At 43.6% G+C, this 23,502-nt stretch overlaps 1 protein-coding gene across 2 annotated transcripts in view; it reads left to right on the forward strand.

Moving 5' to 3' along the window:
* Positions 1-23,502, forward strand: part of fndc3ba (fibronectin type III domain containing 3Ba) — a 146,720-nt gene that overhangs the window by 64,155 nt on the left and 59,063 nt on the right. For both annotated transcript variants that reach the window (XM_033613234.2, XM_078175182.1), the window contains 4 exons: positions 1,276-1,352; positions 6,995-7,226; positions 7,381-7,549; positions 7,702-7,832. In XM_033613234.2, the coding sequence (XP_033469125.2) occupies positions 1,276-1,352; positions 6,995-7,226; positions 7,381-7,549; positions 7,702-7,832 (609 nt within the window). The remainder of the gene's footprint in view (positions 1-1,275; positions 1,353-6,994; positions 7,227-7,380; positions 7,550-7,701; positions 7,833-23,502) is intronic.

Consider the following 23,502-nt stretch of genomic DNA (forward strand, 5'->3'; position numbering starts at 1 on the left):
GTTTCCGTCCTCACGGTGTGCCGGTGTCGGACAATGGGTCGCTGCTGCTGCTTGCTGTAGGTGCTCATGCCCTACCACCACACACACACGCTCTCACTGACTGATTAATTGGCGCTGGTTTGTGACGTATTTATCATGAATACAGTCCATGTGATGCTTGTTTTGTTTTTTTGCCGTGTCATCACTACTACAAATGCAACTGTAGCCAGTATCTCACTATCACTATCCTCATTCATATCTTAAGAAGCTACAAATTAAATTCAGCCACAAAATAAGCCTGAAAAGCTGGAAATCAGAACAGAAGTACAGAGAGTTGTTGCATAGAGATGATACACCATCTCATCTAGTTGCATTGGCGTGAACCGGCAGGTTTTTAGAACGTTGCAGAATGGCGCATCACAAGTGGTTGCCTGTTTCAACTTATCTGAACTGGGCTTAAGGAATGTTCCACAAATTGCAAAAAAAAAAAAAAAAAAAAGATTTCCAGGTCATTTCCTTGGTCTTTACTTTCTTTTTTCCTTTCTTTCTTTTCTGTCTTTTTTTCTCACTGTTTTTTTTTGTTTTTGTTTTTAAATTCTTTCATTGCTCATCGTTTCTTCCCATGTTTTAATTAATGTTAATGGTGTCCTCCTCGGCTTTGCTGTAACATTATCTAGCTCAGTGGTGCTAGGTGAGCTAGCATGCTTTCTTCTCTGCTGTGATACGGTTGGCGGATGTAGTTTGGTAAAAAGAAAATAGTTCCTACATGAAATGGCTCACAACAAGGTCTGTGGATTGTCTTGAGTAACCGGGTCATGATTACTGGAAAGAGACATTGCTGTTGAGTTTTTCAAATCTGCTTTTGGAGGGTTTTGAGCACCACAAGCCGAGTACCATCTAACTCTATTATTATATTTGACAAAAGACAGACATCTCTATGGCCGACATCTCAAACACTCAACAGCTTACACCAAAACATTCGAGAATGATAAATAGCTATACAGATAAAAGGAAAATGTATTTTTGATTGGGGGGTAAACCGTCCCTTTAAGTCTGTCTTACAGGAATAAGAGGGAAAGACTGGCTAACATCTACATTTGGTACAAATTGATTCAGTGGAATAAGGGGCATGTAACAACAAAGCGAGACACATCTGTGCTTCCCTTCAAACTGCCCTGCCCCTCACTGTGTGTGGCTGTGTTTGTGTCCCTGCATGTGTACTGTCGATTGACGAATGTAAATGAGAACTTACTTTAGCTGCCTGCTTGAATAAATAATTCTTCTGTCTTCCTGCAGGTCCTGCTGAGGTTCCCATGATGTCCCCAAATGGGTCAATCCCCCCAATCCACGTCCCCCCAGGATACATCTCACAGGTTGGCTTGTGTTTGTGTTTTTCCTCCATCTGAGCCTCTCAGACATGGTTCTCTTTTTTTATTTTCATCATGTGTTTGTGTTTTGCTGGAGAGTTCCAGGCAGACACAGAGGGAGACCAACACAGAGTGCGACTGCATTTAATTAGCCAGAGGTTTTGTTCCTCCAAAAAAAAAAGGCTTCTAATGCCATCATGTGATCTTACATTGACTCTTAAAATCTTATTTTTATTAGCAACAAGTAAGTGATAAGTAAACAAACCTGCCATGATTTAAAAACTTTCCAAGGGAAATATATTAAGTATTTATTTCATTAGGTGTCAGGTCACTGGTGCCAGTGGAGCAGCCTGCTTTCTCATTTGCTTCAATGTACTGATGCTGGAAAATTCCTGAAATGCAGGAAGGAAAATGAAATTACAATTATGTATTTAAAGCCACAAAATGGTAACATTGCAATTATGGTTATGCAACATGAGAGATCTAAAGCAAATACAGAGTAAAACAGATATAGAAAGTCAAGCCACTTTTCCCACTGGACAAAAAACCCATTAACACCCACTGACATCTGTCTTTTGTATTTATTGAGAAAGGTTACCATCGGCATTCATACCCAGGATAAATGCTTCTGCAGTAGTCACAAGTATTTATCAGCTTCAGCTCTGATTAGCTTCGATCAGCAGTGATGGAAATACTAACCAGGGTGGCGATGCAATGACTTGCCGCCATTAATTCCGTCCAAGCAGTGCTTCGACATCGATCGAAATTTAGTTGGCACCAAATTTGAGAGAGAGACTAAATAAGTGAGAAATATGAAAAAGATTTTTTTTTTTGTTTACCAGTGGATTAATGCCATGACACACCAGAAAAAAAAAAAATAAGATAAAGCTACACTATTGCAGAGCTGTTTACATGGCTCTAGTCTAGTGGTCATGGGAAAATGGTCTATCACCTATATTCAGCATTTCACAGACAAAGCATTTGTCTTTCACTGGACACATTTTCCCCACAAATACAACATGCTAACATTATTAGCACAAGCCTAAGGCATTTTACATTGAATAAATTAACCTAGCAGCTACCGGACTTTTACTCTACTCATATGAAACCAGGGACAACAGCAACATTTAACAAAGGTAATGTTACAAAATTTGTCTCCATTACAACTCACAAGGTTCACCGACAAAACAACTGTCTTATACTAAACATGTTTCCAAACAAACACAACATGCTAACGTTATTAGCACAAGCTTGTGGCATTTTACATTGTATAAATTAGCCTAGCAGCTAGCGTACTTTTTGTCTACTCATATGAAGCCAGGGACAACAGCAACATTTAACAAAGGTAACGTTACAAAATTTGTCTCCATTACAACTCACAAGGTTCACCGACAAAACAACTGTCTTATACTAAAGACGTTTTCCAAACAAATATAACATGCTAACGTTATTAGCACAAGCCAGTTACATTTTACATTGTACAAATTAGCCTAGTGACAATATGAAGCCAGGATAAGACACACACAAGCCTTAAATGTTATTTTGTGGAGGCTTTATTGTCTTCACAATTTATTGTCTGTGTGGTTGCGACGTGTAGTTACATTTCTAGGGAGGTGCATGTCAGGCTACAGCGTGGGGTACAGCATAGCCTCCATGTCGAGTATAAATCCCACATATATGTGGAAGAGCTTTGCATGCACCAGTGATTCCACCTATCCTGGCTGCTGTAGTTTAGAAAGACAAGTAACCAAGGCAGCCTCCTCCACCAACCGAACACCGAGCAGGAATGTGCTGAATTTTGGGTGTCAGGGGCACTTGTTTTTCTGACCCTCTCATGTGTGTTTGAGACAGAGAGAGTTCTCTATCAGATGTCCTCACAAGAACAGAAAGATGAGATCTGTATGGACGTTTAGAGATGATTTTGACATGCAAGTGTGACATTATAAGTTGGATAAAGGTTGGGTTTGCCATGTCACTGGTGTGGAGGGGTCAAAGGTTGTTGAATCAACAAGAGTCAGTAGTCTGTCCTCACAAATATAGAGTTACCAACGCATCTGCGGTCTGCATGTGGTGGGATTGTGTTCCTATGCCAATGGAAGTCAGGTCATTGGCTCACCGTGGGTGTGTGTTTGTGTTTGCATGCATGTGGGTGTGTGTGTTAGTAGGGACTGGGCCAAGTGTGAGCGGGAAACACTGTCACTGTTACATAAACAAGCCTGATAGGGGAGACAGGCGCGGGGTGGGTGAGCTCTTTGTGGGGTGAGGGGTGGAAGAAGGGACGGATGGAGACAGAGCACTGCGGTGGTGGAAAGTAATGCACTGACAGATGGATTTTGCACGTGTGTTTGCCTGTGTGTGTCCTTAGTGGTTTGTGCTAATGTCTGCATTGTGATGGTGGGTGTGTGTGTGTGCGCACATGTGCAAACGTATTTGCATGTGCCTTCCAGTTCGTATTATTTGGAATATGTGTGAGTCCTTGCCAGTAAATGTTGCGTGGGTTTGTAGGTCGGATCCACATGTACTCACGCAGGGACTTTGCCCTTGTTTTCCTGTAAACATGGTGTTTTTCTCCTCTGCAGCAGAGGAGGGGATGAGGGGCAGATGGGGGGCCTCCTCTTCCTCCCCTTCTTCTCCCCCCTCTCTCAGTTTTTCTCACTCGGATTAGTCCTGTAACCCTCTTCCTCCCCTCCTGACCCCCTTTAACACTCTGTCTTCTTTCTTTCTGTCTGTTGTATTCTGGCTCCGAGTCTGTTGCTGCTCAGTGTGTGTGCGGGGGTTTTGGGGTAGTGTTATTTGGTGTGTGTGTGTGTGTGAGAGAGAGTGTGTGTGCATGTGTGTTGTTGTTGTTGTTGTTAGGGACCAGCAGATGACTTCCCCTCTCTGCAGGGAGTGTGTGTTTGCTCTCTGCTTGGAATGCAGGCCTGTGAAAGTGTCTGAATAGTTGGAATGTGTGTGTGTGTGTGTGTGTGTGTGTGTGTGTGTGTGTGTGTGTGTGTGTCCCAGTCCATGAATGTGAAAGTGAATGCATGTATGAAATCTATGTTAATTTGAAGCAGTTCTTTGAAACTGGCTGCCATTGAAATCTGCAGACCATCTGATGACAACATTGCAGCGATTGTTTTCACCACTTAAAAGGCCAAAGCCTCCTGTTAACACAAAGTCTCACTTGTTAAATAAATTACGTGATTCATCCTTTTATTAGATACACAGCACTCAGCAGACGGGACACCTGCTCTTACAAAAAATGATTGAGAGCATCATTTTGTTAGAGCAGCTGCTCAAAGACCTTTAAAATTAGGTGTAAACAATTTTGGAATTTGCTTATTAACTTTCTCGCCAAATGAGATTGATACCCGCTTGCTGGAGCTTCTTATTCACAGAAACAAAAGTGGAATCGATCCTCTCATCTAACTCAATAAGCATGTAACTAGTCCTATAAAGGGGACCTATTATGCTTTTCATTATTTTCTGTCACGTATATATTTTTGCAGTGTCAGACGTTCATGAAACATGGCCAAAGTTTCAAATAGTGAGGTAAACATGTGTGAATCTTATCTTCGGTAGCAGAAACCTCAGGCTTCAGACCACTCTGAATGCTCTGTTTCCGATGTTTATTTCTACTTTAGTGACAAACTGACATCAGACCTGTAATGTTCGATGTTGTTATTTTCTCCCTGATTTCCATTCATATTACCATTAGAAAATGTCAAGTTTGGTTTAGAGGCTTTTATTGGTGATTTTTCATGGAAGGAAGTGCCGTTATATTCTGTTGCAGTCCTTTCATGGCTGCAATAATAGTGCAGAGATGCTCAGTTTGCAGATGTGGAACACCTGGAAATGCTGACCAGTCAGAGCAGACTGAGCTTTTTCAGACGGTGGGCTTGATATATATATATATATATATATATTTTGTAAACTGAACAAGATTATTTACACAAACAGAATATATACAGTCTGGGTGAATGGGGTTATTGCACAAGTTAAATTAGGTTATTGCAGTGTGTGAAAAAGTCTCAGGGCCACTCAGAGGTAGGAGTTGTACAGTTTCATGGCCACAGGCAGGAATGATTTCCTGTGGCGCTCAGTGGTACATCTTGGTGGTATGAGTCTCCCACTGAAAGTACTCTTGTGCCTGACCAGCACACGGTGGAGTGGGTGTGAGACATTGTCCAAGATAGTTCGTAGCTTAGACAGCATCCTCCTCTCTGACACCACCATCAGAGAGTCACACTCCGTTCCCACGACGTCACTGGCCTTGCGGATCAGTTTGTTGAGTCTGTTGGCGTCCGCCACCCTCAGCTTGCTGCCCCAGCACACAACAGCATAGAGGATAGCACTGGCCACCACAGACTCATAATCCTGAGCATAGTCTGGCAGATGTTGAAGGACCTCAGTCGCCTCAGAAAATAGAGACGGCTCTGGCCCTTCCTGTAGAGAGTGTTAGTGTTCTTAGCCCAGTCCAGTTTACTGTCAATGTGTACCCCCAGGTACTTATAGTCCTCTACAATGTCCACACTGACCCCTTGGATGGAAACAGGGGTCACCGGTGTCTTGGTCCTCCTCAGATCCACAGCCAGTTCCTTTGTCTTTGCCACGTTGAGCTGCAGATGGTTCTGCTCACACCATGTGACAAAGTTATCCACAACAGCCCAGTACTCATCCTCATCACCCTTGGTGATACATCCAACTATAGCAGAGTCATCAGAAAACTTCTGAAGATGGCAGGTCTCAGTGCAATAGCTGAAGTCCGTGGTGTAGAGGGTGAAGAGGAAGGGAGAGAGGACAGTCCCCTGCGGGGCCCCGGTATTGCTGACCACTCTGTCTGACACAGAGCGTTGCAAGCGTTGCACATACTGTGGTCTGCCAGTCAAGTAGTCTACAATCCAGGACACCAGGGGGGCATCCACCTGCATTGTCACCCAGTAGAGCTGGACGTATGGTGTTGGACACATTTTCCCCACAAATACAACATGCTAATGTTTTTAGCACAAGCCTATGGCATTTTACATTGTATGAATTAGCCTAGTGGCTAGTGGACTTTTCTTCTACTCATATGAAGCCAGGGACAACAGCAAAAATCACACACAAGACTAAAAATGCTACTTTGTGGAGGCTTTATTGTCTTCACGATCTATTATTTCTTATCTGTGAAATTAAAGTAAATAGAAGCTTTGTTTCCACTGAGGGAAATTGTTTCAGCTTACAAAATTAGACAGGAGGTGTGTGCCGTGACGTAGAGTTACATTTCTGGGGAGGTGCACGTCAGGCTACGCCGTAGGTACAGCGTTGATTTGACGAAATCCCGCTTAAATCATAAGATTTACTCCTCCAGTAGAAGGAGGCTACCCCCTCTAACTGATCTGTACATTATCCTCTGGATGCAGATTTTGATTTCATTTTCCAACTGAAACTACATAACAAAAAACAAACTGATTCCTGAACCACTCCTGAAACACAAGAGCACTATCAAGGGAACCCTCCACCCAACAACGTATATAGCACTCACAGACTGTGTGTGTGTTTACTCACCTTGTATGATTTGTGGTTACAAAAGTCCTTATGAGCTGTGCACTGTTAACTGTGACATCCTGAAACATATTTCTATTCGTCTTACACTCATCTCTCTTTCTCTTCTGTGTCTCTCGCAGGTGCTGGAGGACACCACAGGGGTCCGCCGGGTGGTGGTGACCCCCCAGTCTCCAGAATGCTACCCTCCTTCCTACTCTCCGGCCCTCTCCCCCACACACCACCTGCCCCCGTACTTGGCTCACCCCCACTTCATCCCCAACTCTCACTCTTTCTACCCCCCTGTCAGCCCCGGGGAGCTGCCTCCCCACCAGTACTACCAGCACCACCTTCCCCCCATGTACGGTGATCCAGGTACTGACATGCTGACTGGACTTTATTCTGCTGCCAAGAAATCAGGGGATTTATGTGGAATTAAAAATCCTATTATTAATCCAATTAAAAATATGCTTTGTGCAGATTTTTTTTTAGTCTGACATAAATTCTCGGCTTTCATCTCCTCTTTCAGAAATCATCCCGGTTTATGGGATGTCTAACTTCATAGGCAGAGAGGAGACGTACAGTAAGCCACAGCCCAAAAAGATAAAGGAGAGACAACTAGAGCGACAGAACCGACTCAACTCCCCTCCCTCCACTCTCTATAAGGGCAGCCTGGGGCCAGCACACAACGGATACAGGTGACTATACTGCTACTGTGGCCCTCGGCGATGGCTTTGGCTATGGCTTCTTTTACATTTTAAGCTTCTATTGAGGTTTTGGTTTGCATTACATTGTATTTTTTCCCTGTAACTTACATGAAATGTTTTTGTAACTTTATTTTCTGATGCAGCAACAAATCACACGCCCCATCGCTCGGGTCAGTGGGGTCAGGGGGCGGCCTCGGCAGTCCAGGAGGGAAAAAGCCAGAGAGACGACTCCGCAGCAGTCCACGAAACAGTGAACCAGAGACACACACACAAGGTAGGACACACACACCAAGCATTAAGAGAGACTGGCACACACTTTTGATGAACAGTGAGACAGATGTTAAATTCAAAGGAGCTAAATCAAAGCATCAAACTGCAGCATGTGTTTCTGTTTGTGGTTTTAAAATGGCACCTTAAATGCAACAGCAACTCTAATGTCTGTGTATTCTGTTTCACATCGCTGCTGTTCAGAAAACATCCCTGAAAGGCCTTTTGATTTCCAAAATACCAGCTCATATCTCTTTGTGGAAGAATAACTTCTGCCCTTGCTGACCTCTGTCTCGGTGTCTCTATGCGACTGGCTTTGTCCTCTTCAACCTCAGTGCCCCTCTGCATTCAAGCGGCCCAGATAAAACACACCTTTCGTTCCTTTCTTTCTCTCGCTCCTTTTTTTTTTCTCACAGAAAGTCACCCAAAAAATGAATGGATGTATGCAGGCTCATTGAGGTGAAGGGATCCGGGGGTGGGGGGGTGGGGGGGGGGAGTCTGGGGATGGGTGGTGGTAGAGGGATTGAGGTGGGGAAGGGGGTATGAGAGGTTGTCTGGGTAACCACATAGCTGAACCCGTCCCTGAGCGCTATCGTTTTACCCTCGCTACAATACCGGCCTTGTTGGTGAACGCTGAGCCACGGGGGGGTGGGTGAGAGCGAGAGGGGAGACAGGAGGGGGGGAGGGGGGAGTCACATACCTGTAGGGTCCTGCTTGAGATGAAGGAAACCTTTGAGCTCTGAGATTTAGACACCACAGCTCAGCCTTATCGCACACTCACACCCACGCATACAGAAGTGCACATGTGCAGAGACATGAGGGCACACACACACACACACACTCATTTGTTGCACTGTTCCCCTTTAACGACATGTGTTTTGACACGTCAGATGATGTCTGTGTTATTAAAAAGAGCACCGCATCTCATTTACGCACATATGCACACACACACGTAACACACGGGATCATCTGCAGAGGTGACGACAGAAGGACATAACGGGGCACATAAATTCATCCACTCCCCCGCAGTAACTGTCAGGCTCTTCTTTAAATTTACCCTCGCCATAAAACTTTGCTTTAGTCCCTCACAGCGTGGTGTCGGATCAGAGGAATATTGCATCTGGGTCAGGTGTGTGAATGTGTGTGTTTCCCAGAATCCATGAGAACGGTGTAACAAATGATCCGACGTCCTACATATAACGAAAGTTTGAACATTTTGGAACAGAACCTTGTTGCTATGCTATTTTAGTTTTGTGGTGACACACTTGTCATGTGCATAGAAAAAGAATTGTCTAACACAAAGTCGATGATCATAAATGGGGTGGTTTGGTTTAGGTGGATGAAAACATAATGGAAAGGTGTGCTTAACTGATTAATTAACTGAAATTACCAACAAAACATACCTTATCACCTGCCTTTTGTGGTATACTGCCATGCTGATGGTTGTATTTTGAGATTTCTGTCTCTTACAGATGGTGTTCACGTTATGATTTGATGATTTCCACTCCCACTGTACGAGAATATCGTCTGCGATGTAAATCCAAAGCTCATGATTTATTACCTCACACTGTGCGGTCTGATTGTCAAACCACAACCTGAGTTCTCACACTGTACGTCTAAAGTAGACAATAAAACTGTCTGTCAGGGCGCCCAATAGCTCAGCAAGTAGAGCGGGTATCCCATGCACAAAGGCTACGTCCCTGCCCCAGCACCTGCGGGTCCGATTCCAACCCATTGCCCTTTGCTGCGTGTCATCGTCTCTCTTTCCCCCGCACACGCTTCACGCACTGTGCTATCAAATAAAGGCGAAACGATTTGTTTGAAAGTTCTGCGTCTGCAGGCAGGTAGAAATGTTTGCTGGCGGAGATACGGACATCAGAATAGCAGTGCAGACACAGAAGACCCAGAAACAGACTAAAAGTCAGTATCTGCAAAAATGGTTCAGTCCAGTCACAACCAACCAAAATTGTCCGACTGCTGATGATTGGTCCTCGCTCCCCCCTGAACACTGCATGTCAAATGTACCAACAAAGCTGAAATTTGGCGCGACTCCAAAATAAGTTGTGTGGCTCAAAAATCAGGTCAGGTTAGATTTCTGCCTCCACCTCAGTACAACAAATGTGACTGGAATTTGGTTTGTTCTGCTCACAACACTGAAAAATAACAGTTTAAAAAATTCAGCAGCAATGACCCTTTCCGGAAAAAATGTTTACCAAATTTTCTTGATAGTCAGTTTTCAGAGGGAAAATATTTTAACCAGCTGAGACAGTTGATTAATCAGTTAGTTCAGTGGTTCCCAGTGGGTGGGTCGCCATAAAATTTGTAAAAATCACGCTTTATTTTTAAGTACAGCGTATTTCCGGCACAAAGCTTTTATTTTGAAGTGTGATTTCCTGCTGTAGAATGAGTGACTAATGGACAGCTGCTTGACAGAGACAGCAAACTAGTGTAAGTATGACGCTAAATGTATTAAACTGTATTAACTAATGACTAAGGAGAAATCTGGCCCTTGTGGCTGGACCAGTTGGGAACCACTGAATTAGCTGATTTAACTAACAACACATTTCATTGTTTTTTATTTTTATTTTTTAAGTCATTTGTAGGCAAAAATGCAAAACATTCTTTTCATTTTTCATATAATTATAAATTGGATTTTGGCCTGTCAAAAAAAGAAGTATTACTAATGAATTAATAATGAAATCAACTGGAGACCATCTTACAGTGGAATCACTCCAGCTGCGATACAGCCATTGGGATAGTCTTCTCATTCCCCTACTTCTAGTCCCTTTGCTCGGTCCACACCCATCTCCAAACCCAGCCTTCACTGTGATCCCAACTAAACACCTGTGTAGTTCCGTGACTCCATTTTGCACGGTTGTGACGCTATGGCATTGAGAAACTCTGTCCACAGGGGAGCTAGGTGGCTTAGTGAGTAGAGCAGATGTCCCATAGACAAAGGCAATGTCCTTGCTGCAGCGCCTGCAGGTTCAATTGCGACCCTTTCCTGCATGTCATCCACCATCCCTCTCCCTTTCATGTTTAGACTGTACTATCAAATGAAGGCAAAAAGCCACAGAAGAATAGACAGACACATGAACACCTGGCAAAGGCTTTATTATTAGTTCCTGCTACAGTAGCTGTCACCTGGACCACATTTCGCCATGACGACACATTCAGACAGACTTTCAAGGTGAAAACAATACAAGCAGTCTCAACACTGTTCCAGGTGGTAATTATTAGTCGCAGCCACCACAAGGTCTGTAAGTTATCAAGGGTAATGAGGATACGAAATTCACATCATTGTAGAATTAATTGCATTCGGGTGGCGGCAGAATCATTCGCACTGTTTTTGAGAATGATATCTAATAACGAGTGGACGGATGTAAGTGAGAACATGCATTTTAATTAAAGTGAATTTGCCCTTTAAAAATATGTCATCGACAATTTAATCGAATTAGTATCATTGCTCACATACTTGAGTGCATTCGAACCTGCAGACACACACCAGTAGTGTGGTGCATGTGCAAGTCTGGACATCTGCAAATCCAACATACATAAAAGGCTGTGTTTGACTGCAATGCAGTGGGGGAGACTGCACAGCTTCTTACAGTGAACACACACACACACACACACACACACACACACACACACCAGGCTGACATAGAACACATAGCAGAGAATCGTCTCAGATGAGTGCCAAAGCAGGAAAAGGAAAGCGAGGTCGACAGCTCAGCTTGTGAGTATCATGGTTTCATGTGGCATGTACTGCAGTGCTCCAACAACACTAACACACATGACGGACAGGAGCATGTCAGCATGTCGTCAGTTGTCTGTTCTGGTCTGCCAGGGTCTCAGTACCGGGCTGGAGATCAGGCTGAGTCAGCTAGATGTACCACACACACACTCCGACACACAGACGCACACATGCACATAACACCCCGTGACTGGGCTTCCTGTAAAACAATCAGAGCATGAGGGTTCAGGGGATTGTCGGGAGGTAGGGGGGCAAACAGAGACAGGAGAGGAATGTAGGAATCGGAGGACAGATGAGAGGAGGGAGATGGATGGAAGGTTTGTAGAGGAAGAAAAAAAATGAACCAAAACTCCGACATCACAGGGAACGGAGAGACGGAAAGACGGGGAGACAGAGAGTTAAAGAGCAGAGTACAAACATTCCGACAAAGTTGCTGCTTGGCCCGGCGCATCCAAGTATGGTCCAACCCAGAATACCACACACACACACACACACACAGCCGCCTACGCTCTGCCCTTGATGCCCTTGCTCAGTGTGTGCATGTGTGTGTGTGTGTGGCTATTGCCCCTGTGCCAGTAAGGCAGCAGGCTGACTTGGCGAGTGCAGTGTCCATTCCCCAGTAAAGCCAGCTCTACAGGCCCTTTTCCTCAGAACTGAGCAGCTCGCTGAGCAGAAACAGATGTGGGCCTCGTCCCCTCTGTTCCTCCATCTTGGCTCTGCATCATCACCACCGCAGATCCTGTCTCTCACTCGGAGAAACTGGGATTTCAGCAGAAACAGATGGGCCAGCACCCTCAGCTCCTCCATCTTTGGTTCTACGTCACTGCCAAGTGCTGCAAATTCAGGAGAAACCAGATGTGTGCAGTGACTGCTGTGTCCACCATGTTGGCTCTGTTGAATGTGATGTGAGGGAAATAAGGAGACGGGTCACAGATATTACTGTGGTCTGTGCTGTTATGGTGTGAGAACTGTGAAGACACATCTGTCTATTGTGTAGAGAGAACATTCAACTTAAGTGACAATTATGTTGAACTGGCGCTCCCTTCTCTTTCCTGAAATGCACTTTGACTCTCTTAGGAACTCATTTTCGGTCCATTGTGCAATCGTCTTAGCAACAAAAAATAAGGCAAAACATTTCACGTATTTTCAGTGTTGACATAGTGAATCTAAACCAAAGAAATTTCTAAAGATTTTTCTCCATTGCCAAACATAATGACAGAGCGCCAAGAAGGATGTTTTGAAACAAGGAAAACCCTACTGGAATTTAATCTGTCAGTTCTTGGCACGTTCTTTGCTTCAGACTTGGTGAAATACTTTTTCGTTCTGCATAGTCATCTAAGAATACAAGTTTCTCCTCCCAAATAGTTTGGTCTTCTTCTCTTGGTTTTTGTTTGTTTCAGTGGTATGAAAGCAGCAGCAGTGGTACCAGTCATCAAGTTTGAACCTGAACAACAGATTCACCATAGGAAATTTACTGTGTTACTCGAACTGTAAGAAATTACTCTATTTTATTTAGGCCTACTAAAAAACAATGTATACATTCATACAAAAGTAATTCCTCTCAACCATTATGACCCACTAATGTATGGTCCTGAATTTATCTGCAGAGACTCCGCCCCCTGCCTGTGAGGTCAGGACTTAATAAAAAGTTAGTGACCAGGGTTCTCATTTATGGGTAGAATGTAGAATCCGTACTAAAAATGTACATATGCACAAAAGCCAAAAATGGCACGTGCCAAAAAATACACAACAATTTCCACCTCACCATCTGCGTCGCCAATTTCCTGTCTCCAAAATTTTCGTAAGCATGGGTCAAAGTTTCTCCCATCAAGTCTGTTTTTATAGATCACAACTATTGCATGGGAAGTGGCGTACACCTCTTTTATGCCTCGTTTTGTGCGTACGCAGTGTTTATAAATGAGATACCAGGTGCCAGACCATTAGCAGCATGCATCCAAGAGGAAGCTTTGAAAATTGGAGACACAGGGTGGAATTTAAAAACGCAAGTATAGTGAGGCAAAACGCCAAGCAGACAGAGCTGCAGTGGCTTTCACTTTTGCTGCCAACACAAGCAGCCGTAGAAAATTCCTGCATAGTATAGTTAAGATATTTCTTTCAGTAAGCTAGCTTTTGGTGTAAAGCATCAAATGTGGCAACTGTTGGATGATTGTAAATGCTAATGCTAAGATATCTATCGTACGGCAAGTAGACAGGAAGTTAGTTAACTGGCTGTTGCGTTCCATTTATCTTGAAAGTTGGAGCTAGGAATGACGTAACACTCGAGTTGACTGCATTTTAGTACAAGTCTGAAAACCATAATGTTGTTAGCAACACCACTTTAAGCTAATTTTAGCGACATCAGTTGATAACAGTGCCATAAGCTGTATTTTGCACATTTGATCACTGTAGCAACATGTCTACAGATAGTACTGTCAATAGATGTTGGACAGTCCTGTGGGTAAGACTGATTTAATGAGACAAAAATAAGACAGAAGTGCTAATAAACAGAATATTACTGAATTTTTTCAGTATTGTGGATGCGCAGAGAAGCCATCTTGGATTTTGAGGTTGGGGTTGATGAGGTTCCTACAATTTTCTGAGTTGGAAATCAGACTTTCAGAGACATTCCATTTGAAATTTCAGGAACAATCGTCCAAGTTTGCTACCTGTAGCAAACATTAACCACCCAAAGCTAAGCTAAGCTATGCTAAGGTCATACCAGACCAGTTCAACTTTTTTCAAGAAGTTCAGAGGTCAGATGGTCCATTGGAGGGTCCTCCAGGTGCACTAAAGAGCCAAAACAGGCAAAGCAAGTGTCCCTCTGGTGGATGATACACATTTTTCACAATTTGGCAACCTTTGTTGTTCTTATCAATGGCTTATAACTGATCTATAAGCACTAATGAAATACTTGTGAACCATTCATAAAAAGCTTAGTCACTGCTTATTAACCCTTTATAAATTTCACTTTACTAAAAGTGGTACAAAACAAATAAATTCCACAAATTATAAGGACATTAAGCATAAGAAAATAATAATAATACTGACAGGAAATTGTAGAGAGGCAGATCCAGACTATATCTTGCATCAGTGGTTTTGCTCTAGTGTTGTGCTTTTTTTTTGCTGCCTTTTTTTTGTTTATAACTCCCACTTTCCTACTTATTAAGCTGCAGCACCAATGAACTGACAGTTTTGGAACAATAGAGCAGTCGTGGTAAAAGGGGGCTTATAAAAGCAAAATGTCCTGTAATGTTTTCATGACGTCGTCCTCTTGTGGCCTCTGACCCAGTCATGACTCAGCCCTTATATTAACATCAAACTCCTCTCCCAGCTCTTCCTGCTGTAACTGTAGTAACAGGATTGGAAATGTGTGAACACACTCCCACCCCTCACTTACTGGACTGTTTTGATGTGGATCACCATGGCGATAATCTCAGCCCCCCCCCCCCTCCAAAGTCCAACCCCTTCCCACAAACCCAAATACGGCCATGTTTGTAGGGCAAGATGGAGGGCAGTGGGGTGGAAGAGAGATGGTGGAAGAGGGAATGAAAGAAAGAGATAAGAGCGGGAAACAGGACAGAAGAGAGATGATGAATAGAAATCGAAGAATGAAAGAGTCAAAAGAAGGGGGGATGTACAGAAAACAGAGGGAGAACAAGGGATGGCTTTACCAGCAGAGGAATGTCTTTCCCGCTGATATCATGTAACAGGACTAGTGGGATTAGAAGGGGAGGTTGTTCTCGCCAATCACAATGAGTACACCAGACATTTCCCCGTCCAGCTGAATGAACCTTGTGATATAAGTGATAAACTTGCCACACTATCAGACTACAGCACCTGACCCCTCTGTATTAACCAGAACTGGGTTATGTAATATTTGAAGTTCTTCAGCAGGGTAAAACTGAGTTTGACTACAACAAATTAAGGAATTAAAGAGACGAAGTGCACAAACCCCTGACGGACTACTGTTCAAGAAAGCCTTGAACACATGTAAAGGCTCTGCAGTGTTAGGCTAATTTGGTGACCATCCTTTGCTTTTTCGCATTGTGCGTCACTGTGCTCAGCTTCGTATGGTTTTATAAGGTGCACTTCTTTACACAGATAAAGTTTTTGAAGTTTAAGGAAGATGCTGGAAGCAGTGAGAGATCAATGGAAGATTCCCTTGCTGCATGTCAAATGACTAATTTGACTTTGATTTAATTTCTAACTAAGTATCTCTTCATAAGCTACTTGTGCACTGCTTGACGATCAACCAGCAATGAGCAGGGCGAGTGTACCATGAAATAATTCTGTGCGCCCCGTTCCTTTGTCTTGTCGTGGCTGTGTCCTGCCGCCAAATTTTCTTCACTGATTCTTCGTCAAATGTCTCTAAAGGCTCTGACGGATGCGGAAGTCACAGAAAACTAAACCTGTTCCGAAAGTTTTGATGACGGACAAATGTTTCGGACTCGATGAGCAAACATGATCAACACAACATGAGGTCGTATTTATTTTTAGTGCGACATTTTCAGACGAAAAAAACTGACTCTGTGCAAAGAATTTTTGCCATTGACTTGTATGGCGAATGTGATGTCTGTAAATAAGTCTATACATTTTTTTAGTGTTACCACCCACGTGAAATGACTTAATAAATGATTTAATTAATTTGGTTGGGTAACATTTGGTCTAGAAGTCTAGAAGAGACGCACAATTGAATCCTTTTATCCCTATTCAAGCTAGCAAAGTGCTAACACCTTTCATAGGAACGAACATGGCCCTGCCTCTAACGCTGTATCCAGTTCTCTTTATACATCCATGACTGTAATGAGCAAGCTGTACCCAGCATGCCGTTCACTGGGGTAACAGATTATAGGGGTCTCCTCTCAATACACTACACAGTGGTTACATAAGGCATGATTAATGAATATGTCCCATAGATCTCAAGAACTTGCACTCGACACTGCACTTCCTCAGGTCCTCAGCAGTACACCCAACAAGTGTGAAGTCAATCGGATGAACGGCTCTCAAGAAAATCGAAGGACAGACTTCTTCCACTTTAGATTTTCAAATTTTGTCTTGCTGATAAATGTGAAAATGATTTTCTGACAATTGGCAAGAAACATCAAAAAGATAAAAATGTATAATTGTTGGTACTTTGCATGTGCAGGCCTCTTGAGCCACACTTACCCCGTCCATTATGTAATATAAATGGATTGGTGTTTTTAAATGTAAGTGCATGAGTGATGAAAGATGAGTTTTTGTGGTCAAAGAGGATCTTGGTGTGTATGGGAGGTAAAATGCATAAAAACAGATGTACGTGTTTGGATCATAAACTTCATCAATCTGCATTTCTGTCCCCATCCTTCCATCTGTCTACATTTCTCCGCCACTTTCCCTCCCTCCTTCTGCCTCTGCTGTCTGTCTGACTGTGAACTTGTCTTCCACTCTGCCTGCCAGTCTGCAGTCACTCTCTCAAGACATTTTTGGGCTGAGCAGGGTCGAATGGGGTCAGGGTTCTGAGAAATTCATCCCCCATAATCCCTCACTGCCTGGCCCCGGCTGCTGCGCTGTACGCAGCACGTACACCCTTACATAAACACATGTGCATACGTGCGCACACATTCATGCGCTCCCTGGAAAAATGGAGAGAGTTTTTGTGTCGTTTGGCAGTTGAGACGCTCGTCTCTCTCCTCGGCGAGAGGGCTGCAGTGGACAAGGTCTCTGTGTCTCTGTCTGTCTGCGTTTACATGCACACATGAAACCCGGTCATTGAGAGAAATCAGGTTAAGGCAGGGAATCGGAGAATGCAATTACATGTGTTTATACTGAGATGTATTTATTTTTGTCTCAGGTTAAGTTGGACTTTGGATTTCATTTTTTCAGACACAGTGTCTTATACAATGCCACCATAGAAACAATGTCTACAGTCCCTCTCGTGCACATGCACACTTTTAAAAGCTGTTACACATGGTGAAAAATCAGGTTTCTCCTGCAGAAATGAAGCTGTATCATTTAGATTCTTCCACAAAAACCCTGGTCCCTCATTTACATGAAGTCCAATACTGCAGAAAGTCGACAATAACCAGGGTTCTTATTTGCATCTCTTCCTCTCTGTTGCTGAGTTTGATTTCTGAATTCTAATCTTGATATTTCTCTCAGCCGTTATTTGCTCTCCTTTCTCCTCCTTGCGCTACCTCTCCGCTCCTCTGTGCCAGTCTCCTACTCTCTAATCCCCTTTATAAACGATCAGGGCTCTGGCCATGAGAACCAAACCTTCACCATGACAACCACAATTTCAGGCATGTCCCAACGACTTGTCTGCCGTGTGTGTGTGTGTGAGTGAGTGTGTGTGTGTGTGTGTGTGTGTGTGTGTGTAGCCCAGCTGTTGAACAGATGGAATGCTCACTATGCAGCAGATGATAATAGTGTGGAATCCGAGGTCTGTGCCCCTCTCTACCTCAATTTTCCTCTTCCCTCTCCTCCCTCTCTCTCAACTCCGTCCCCACTCCTTCCTCTCTGTCCTCTGCTGTCTGTCCTCTCTCTCATCTCCGCCTCTCTCTTTCTCTCCCCCCTCATCCCTCCAGCTGAGTGTCCGTTACTTTGCTTTGTTTTCCCTGATTAGAGGCTTCTAAAGATGGTTATCACATCTCACTTTATTCCTTTATGGCGACACTCACACACTCACACACACACTCTGTGGCCCAGTATGTGTGTGTGGAGTGGGGGCTGAATGAGCGCCACATTTTTCACATTTTTTTCTCCAAGCCTTAAAGGTCTTTTTCTGTCCCAGTGCAGACAGACCGCGTCTAAGAACTGCAGGCCGTCATGCAGGAGGAATGCAACCTCTTCACTGTCAGAGTGGCTCAGTTTTACTGTAGCTCTATTCGCAAGTGACGCCACTAATAAAGTGTGTAGGTGTAAGACATGAGACGAGATTGTTGTAAATATGACTAGGTATTTGACGGCGGGAGGAATTAGACAGCGGAGGAGGGAATGAGACGGATAGAGACAGACGCTCATGTATAGGATGTAAATGTGTACTTTCAGGTGTCTGTTTTTTCTACTTTGTTCCACAGAGTGAAGTTGCATGGGGGACGATTTTGGAAGTTTAAGTCCAGTTCATTTTCTATTGAGACAATTTTAGGTGATTGGAAGATGGAGCTCTTTTAAATGATGGGATAGGCGTCAAACTCCTGGCTGAGATATCAATGCAAAAGATGAGCAGCTATGTTAGAAAATAATAAACATCAAAGGTTAAGTTTGGAGAGATGTCAACTATGACTCAAACATAATGAGAGGTAAGAATGGTGTTGTGTGTGCTTTTATCTGCAAACAAAAGCAAAAATTAAGCTTTAAAGAAACCTAGAACACTTCGCAATTAAATGAGTCATCTGACATTTTAGGAAATACACATGCTCTCTTTCTTTCCTGAGAAGTAGATGAGAAGATGAATGATGAATTTACATCAGAGCAAACAGGTGTAAATACTGGAAACAGGGAAGGAGCTGTAGTTTTGTTGTCACTGTGAGAGACAGCCCACAGAAACTGAAGGAAGTTGATGGCAGGGTAGTCCTTACGCTAAGCTACGCTAAGATAAGATAAGATAAGACGATTTCTTGTACAGACATGAGATTTGCATCAAGCATATTTCCCAAAAAAAGTCGAACTGTTCTTTTAAGATGACAAAAGTTTTTTTCATTTGCTACAGCTTTGATTTGCATCTCTGACTTGTGTATTTTGGCACCAGCACCACTATAGACTGAATCACCGTGACATCGCACTAACAACAACAATGCTCCAAGTGGACTGGCAGTTGATTTTACTTGTACAGATATGGGCAGCATGGTGGTGCAGTGGTTAGCATTGTCTGGTTCAAATCCCAGCGGGGAGTCCCTCTGTGCGGAGTTTGCATGTTCTCCCCATGTCATCGTGGGTTTTCTCTGGATACTCCGGCTTCCTCCCACAGTCCAAAGACATGCAGGTTAACTGGTGACTCTAAATTGTCCGTAGGTGTGAATGTGAGTGTGAATGGTTGTCTGTCTCTATGTGTCAGCCCTGTGATAGTCTGGTGACCTGTCCAGGGTGTACCCTGCCTCTCACCCAATGTCAGCTGGGATAGGCTCCAGCCCCATTGCGACCCCTAACAGGATAAGTGTACAGATGTACAGATATGTAAAATCGTCAAACGTGTTAATGTCTGTTGTCATTTTAGGCTGTAACTGTAACGACAAGTAAAGATAATGTAACGTGGTAGTAGTAGTACGTCTTACCTGACGTTGCTGCTGTGCTCATTTTATGTACTGTGTAAGTGTCCTTGATGAACACAGTCTACCGGCACAGAAGCTAATCAATGTACTGACTAAAAATAATCAATATTAGTTTAACTGTACGCTATATTTAGAATATTTTCCCCGCATTACTTTGGACCCTAAACCACTTGAGGCAGTGGTAGACTAGCAACTCCCGTATTCTTCTTAGTAAAATTACTATTCTCGTCAATAGAGTCTTTGAGAGTGTGGGTTGGAAAGGACTATTTGATGGCAAGGTAAAGCGGTGTAAAGTGTTCTAAATATACTGTACACTTAAATTGATATAAGGTGGGCCTCATTAAGATGGCTAAAAACATGCCATTTGCTCAGTGCCATTTCATTTATGAAAGTGATGCAGGGATTTTCAATACAGAAGTTATTGTCGACAAACATGGTCTCTGATTTCTCAAAAAGAATCAAAAATGATGTCCATAACATAAACTTGTAGTATTGGTAAACTCTGTAGGAAGTGACTGAAAACTTTAAAAATGGAAATTTACAGTTGGAAAAAATACTTAAAGAACTAGTGGCTCCTCCCGCTTCAAAGCTCTGTTACAGCAACAACAAAAAGAACAACTTCCAGTGTATTTTGGTGCCTGTTAGGAAGCCAGCCTGGATTTGAAGGCAGTGACTTGTATTATAACTACTACTACGTACACTGAGATCAGTGTTGCGCATCTGCTCTGCACCTACTGATGATGTCACAAAAGTTTGTGTAATCCTCGCCTCACATCCTCCTAAACCCTCTCCTCCCTCTCTCCTTTCATCCCTCCCTTTCTCCTCCTCTCTTTTGATCCCTGGCTCGCTCTTCGTCTCTCAATTTCCTTGTGTTTTTCTACCTAATCTCTTACCCAGACTCCTCTTGCCTGTCCTCTCCTTCTCTCCGCAGTCTGTCCTTCAGTGTCTCTCTTTCTTCCTCTAAATCCCCCTCTCGCCTGAATTCGGCTAGGCCTGCCAGCGCGCCCCCCCCCCTCCTCAATTCCTCATTCCTCCTCTTTTCCTGCTGTCCGTTGCGCTCCCTCACTCCGTCTGGCTGTCCTCAGTAATCAAACACAGGCGGTCAGACGCAGACAGGATGTGAGGTCAGACGAGGAGAGGAAGTGAGCGTGCGTGGGCAGCACATAAACAGAGGAGAGAGGAGGTGAGGGACAGTGAGGACAGAGGAGTGTGTGTTTGTGTGCGTGCGTGTGTGTGTGCAGTTACACTGGGAAAAGGTTCAGTTTCTGTTTCAGCCGTCAGCATCAACTCTTTGTGGTTGTTCTCTATATTAAACACTTAAGCAGCTGGACTCAGCAACCACAGCGAGTCATAACACTCAGCGGTGAGGTAAAGCAGTAGAGTTTTTCAAACTTTATTACTGGTCTCCTGAAATATTAAATAAATCTCTTTCTTCTGTCACAAAGTTTGTGGGTTGGCCAACTTTTTTCACACCGCTGAAATATTTGTCCGTCTCTTTCGGTGTGGAATTGTTTGGGCTGTAAAACGCTATGTCATGCAGCCATTAAATCCAGGGTTATTCAAGTTAATCCTTTAACTCGAACATGTTGTCCTGATTCAGCCCTCAAGAAGATGTTGACAAGAATACAGAAAAGCAGAAATACAAAATAAGAACTCAGATTTTAAAGGGACATTTGACATTTTGGGAAATGCGCTTATTTACATATCACTCAAAGCTCAGCTCCTTAGTGGAGCTTTCACCTGCAACTAATGGTCTTCATCAGTAAATAGTGTTGTTTTGATAGGGCTGGATGATAAACAAAATTCACAGAATGGCTGACATTTCAAATCTCTCATCAGCTGCATTTACATGGACTCTAAAATTCCAATAATAATCTGAATCCACTAGCTGCTAGGCTAATTTATACAATGTAAAATGCCATAGGCTTGTGCTAAAAACATTAGCATGCAGTGGGGAAAATGTGTCCAGCAAAAGAAAAGTGTTTTGTTTGTGAATGCTGTGAGTTATAGTGAAGCTGAATTGTGTACTTGTGTTTGAAATTGTTGCTGATACGCAATGCGTAATGTGTGTTCTGTGCTCTGTGTTTGGAATCAACTTAACTTTACAGCACTTAAGTGTTTTGGAGGTGTAACTGCAGAGTGACACAGACACACCACCTCACAAGTATAAATGCTCACAATGGTGTAGGCCATGTGTGTAGGCTACGGAGTAGGCTCTGCATAGAACTGATGCACAAGTATAAATCCGCTTTAATAGCCCAATTGGAACAAAAATGCCTCGTGTAACCAGCTCACTCGGAAGACACTGGCCTGATCCGGCCCGATTGAAAGGAATTTTCAGTTGGGTTGAGAGGTGTGGTTTAAACCTTGGAACGGTCCAAAAGTGGGTCATGGGTCCATTCTGAATTGACCACAAGTGACTCACAAACATGTCAAGTTTGTGTTAGGTACAGTGAATTTCCAGCACAGAGCTTTTATTTTGAAGTGCCGTTTCCTTCTGTAGAGTGAGTGACTAACAGACAGCTACTGGACGGAAACAGCACACTAGCTTGACAACATGGCCAAATGCAAGTATGATGCTGAATGTATTGAACTGTGTGGACCTTGAACTAGTGACTAAGGAGAAATGTGGATCAGTTGGGAACGACTGGTTAAGGGAACATCTGTAAATTGTAGCATCTCCTAACGCCTGCTTGTGAGGTGTTCAGGGGATATCTGTAATTTGTAGCTGCAGTTACACTTATAATTGAATGTATGACAGACCCACAACAAAAATAATTTCTCCATTTCCCGATAAAACCGTGAACTCCCAGTGAAGCTATTTGTCAGCCAGACACATTGTCTGATTATTAACATCTGCTGTTTGCTGAACGTGACAGCCGCAGTGATGCTGTAATGGAATTCCACCTCTCCTTGCCTCAGCCGTGGTACCTGCAGCAGACAAGTAGCTACAGGACCGCCACGCTAAACAGGCAATATTCTTCTTTTTCACCCAGCTGTGATGAATGGGCGGAATAAGCTGGGTCAGCCTGTTAGCTGACGGAGCTGTTCATGTCTGGAGCTGCCTGTCTGACTGACTGCGCCGTTATTCCATAAAAGAGAAAAGTTCAGGTTTGTCCAAATGGATGGAAGGGGACGAGTGTGCGGATGAAGGGGGGGAAGAAAAGGCGCGTTAATGAGCCAAAGTGTCGAGCAGTGATGCAGAATGTGTACTTCACCTGTTGAACTCAACCCACACTGCCAGCCCCAACACACACACATGCATGCACACACAGTAGCTTACCCTCCCTCCTCCCATCACCAATCTCCGGTAACCTGATACACAGACTGAAATACACACACTCATACACACACACACACAGTCTCTCTCTTGCACTAGCTTTTTTATTCTGCCTAACACACACACACACACACACACGGAGGTCAAGTTGAGGTTGTGCTTCCATGACATCACTGTTGCCATGACTCATAAGTGTACCCCCAGGCACAGTAAGGCCCTCTCCCCCACAGAACCTGTCAGAGGGACTTAGCCGCTCACACACACACACACACACACACACACACTGAATCTCTCATTCATCACTTACTTTAAGCATACGCTAATCTTCAAAACATAACCCGCTTATACACGAGAATACTGTGTGTGTGTGTGTGTGTGTGTGCAGGTGTGTGTATAT

The sequence above is a fragment of the Epinephelus lanceolatus genome, chromosome 15 (assembly GCF_041903045.1).
Source record: "Epinephelus lanceolatus isolate andai-2023 chromosome 15, ASM4190304v1, whole genome shotgun sequence".
Taxonomy (NCBI): Eukaryota; Metazoa; Chordata; class Actinopteri; order Perciformes; family Serranidae; genus Epinephelus; species Epinephelus lanceolatus.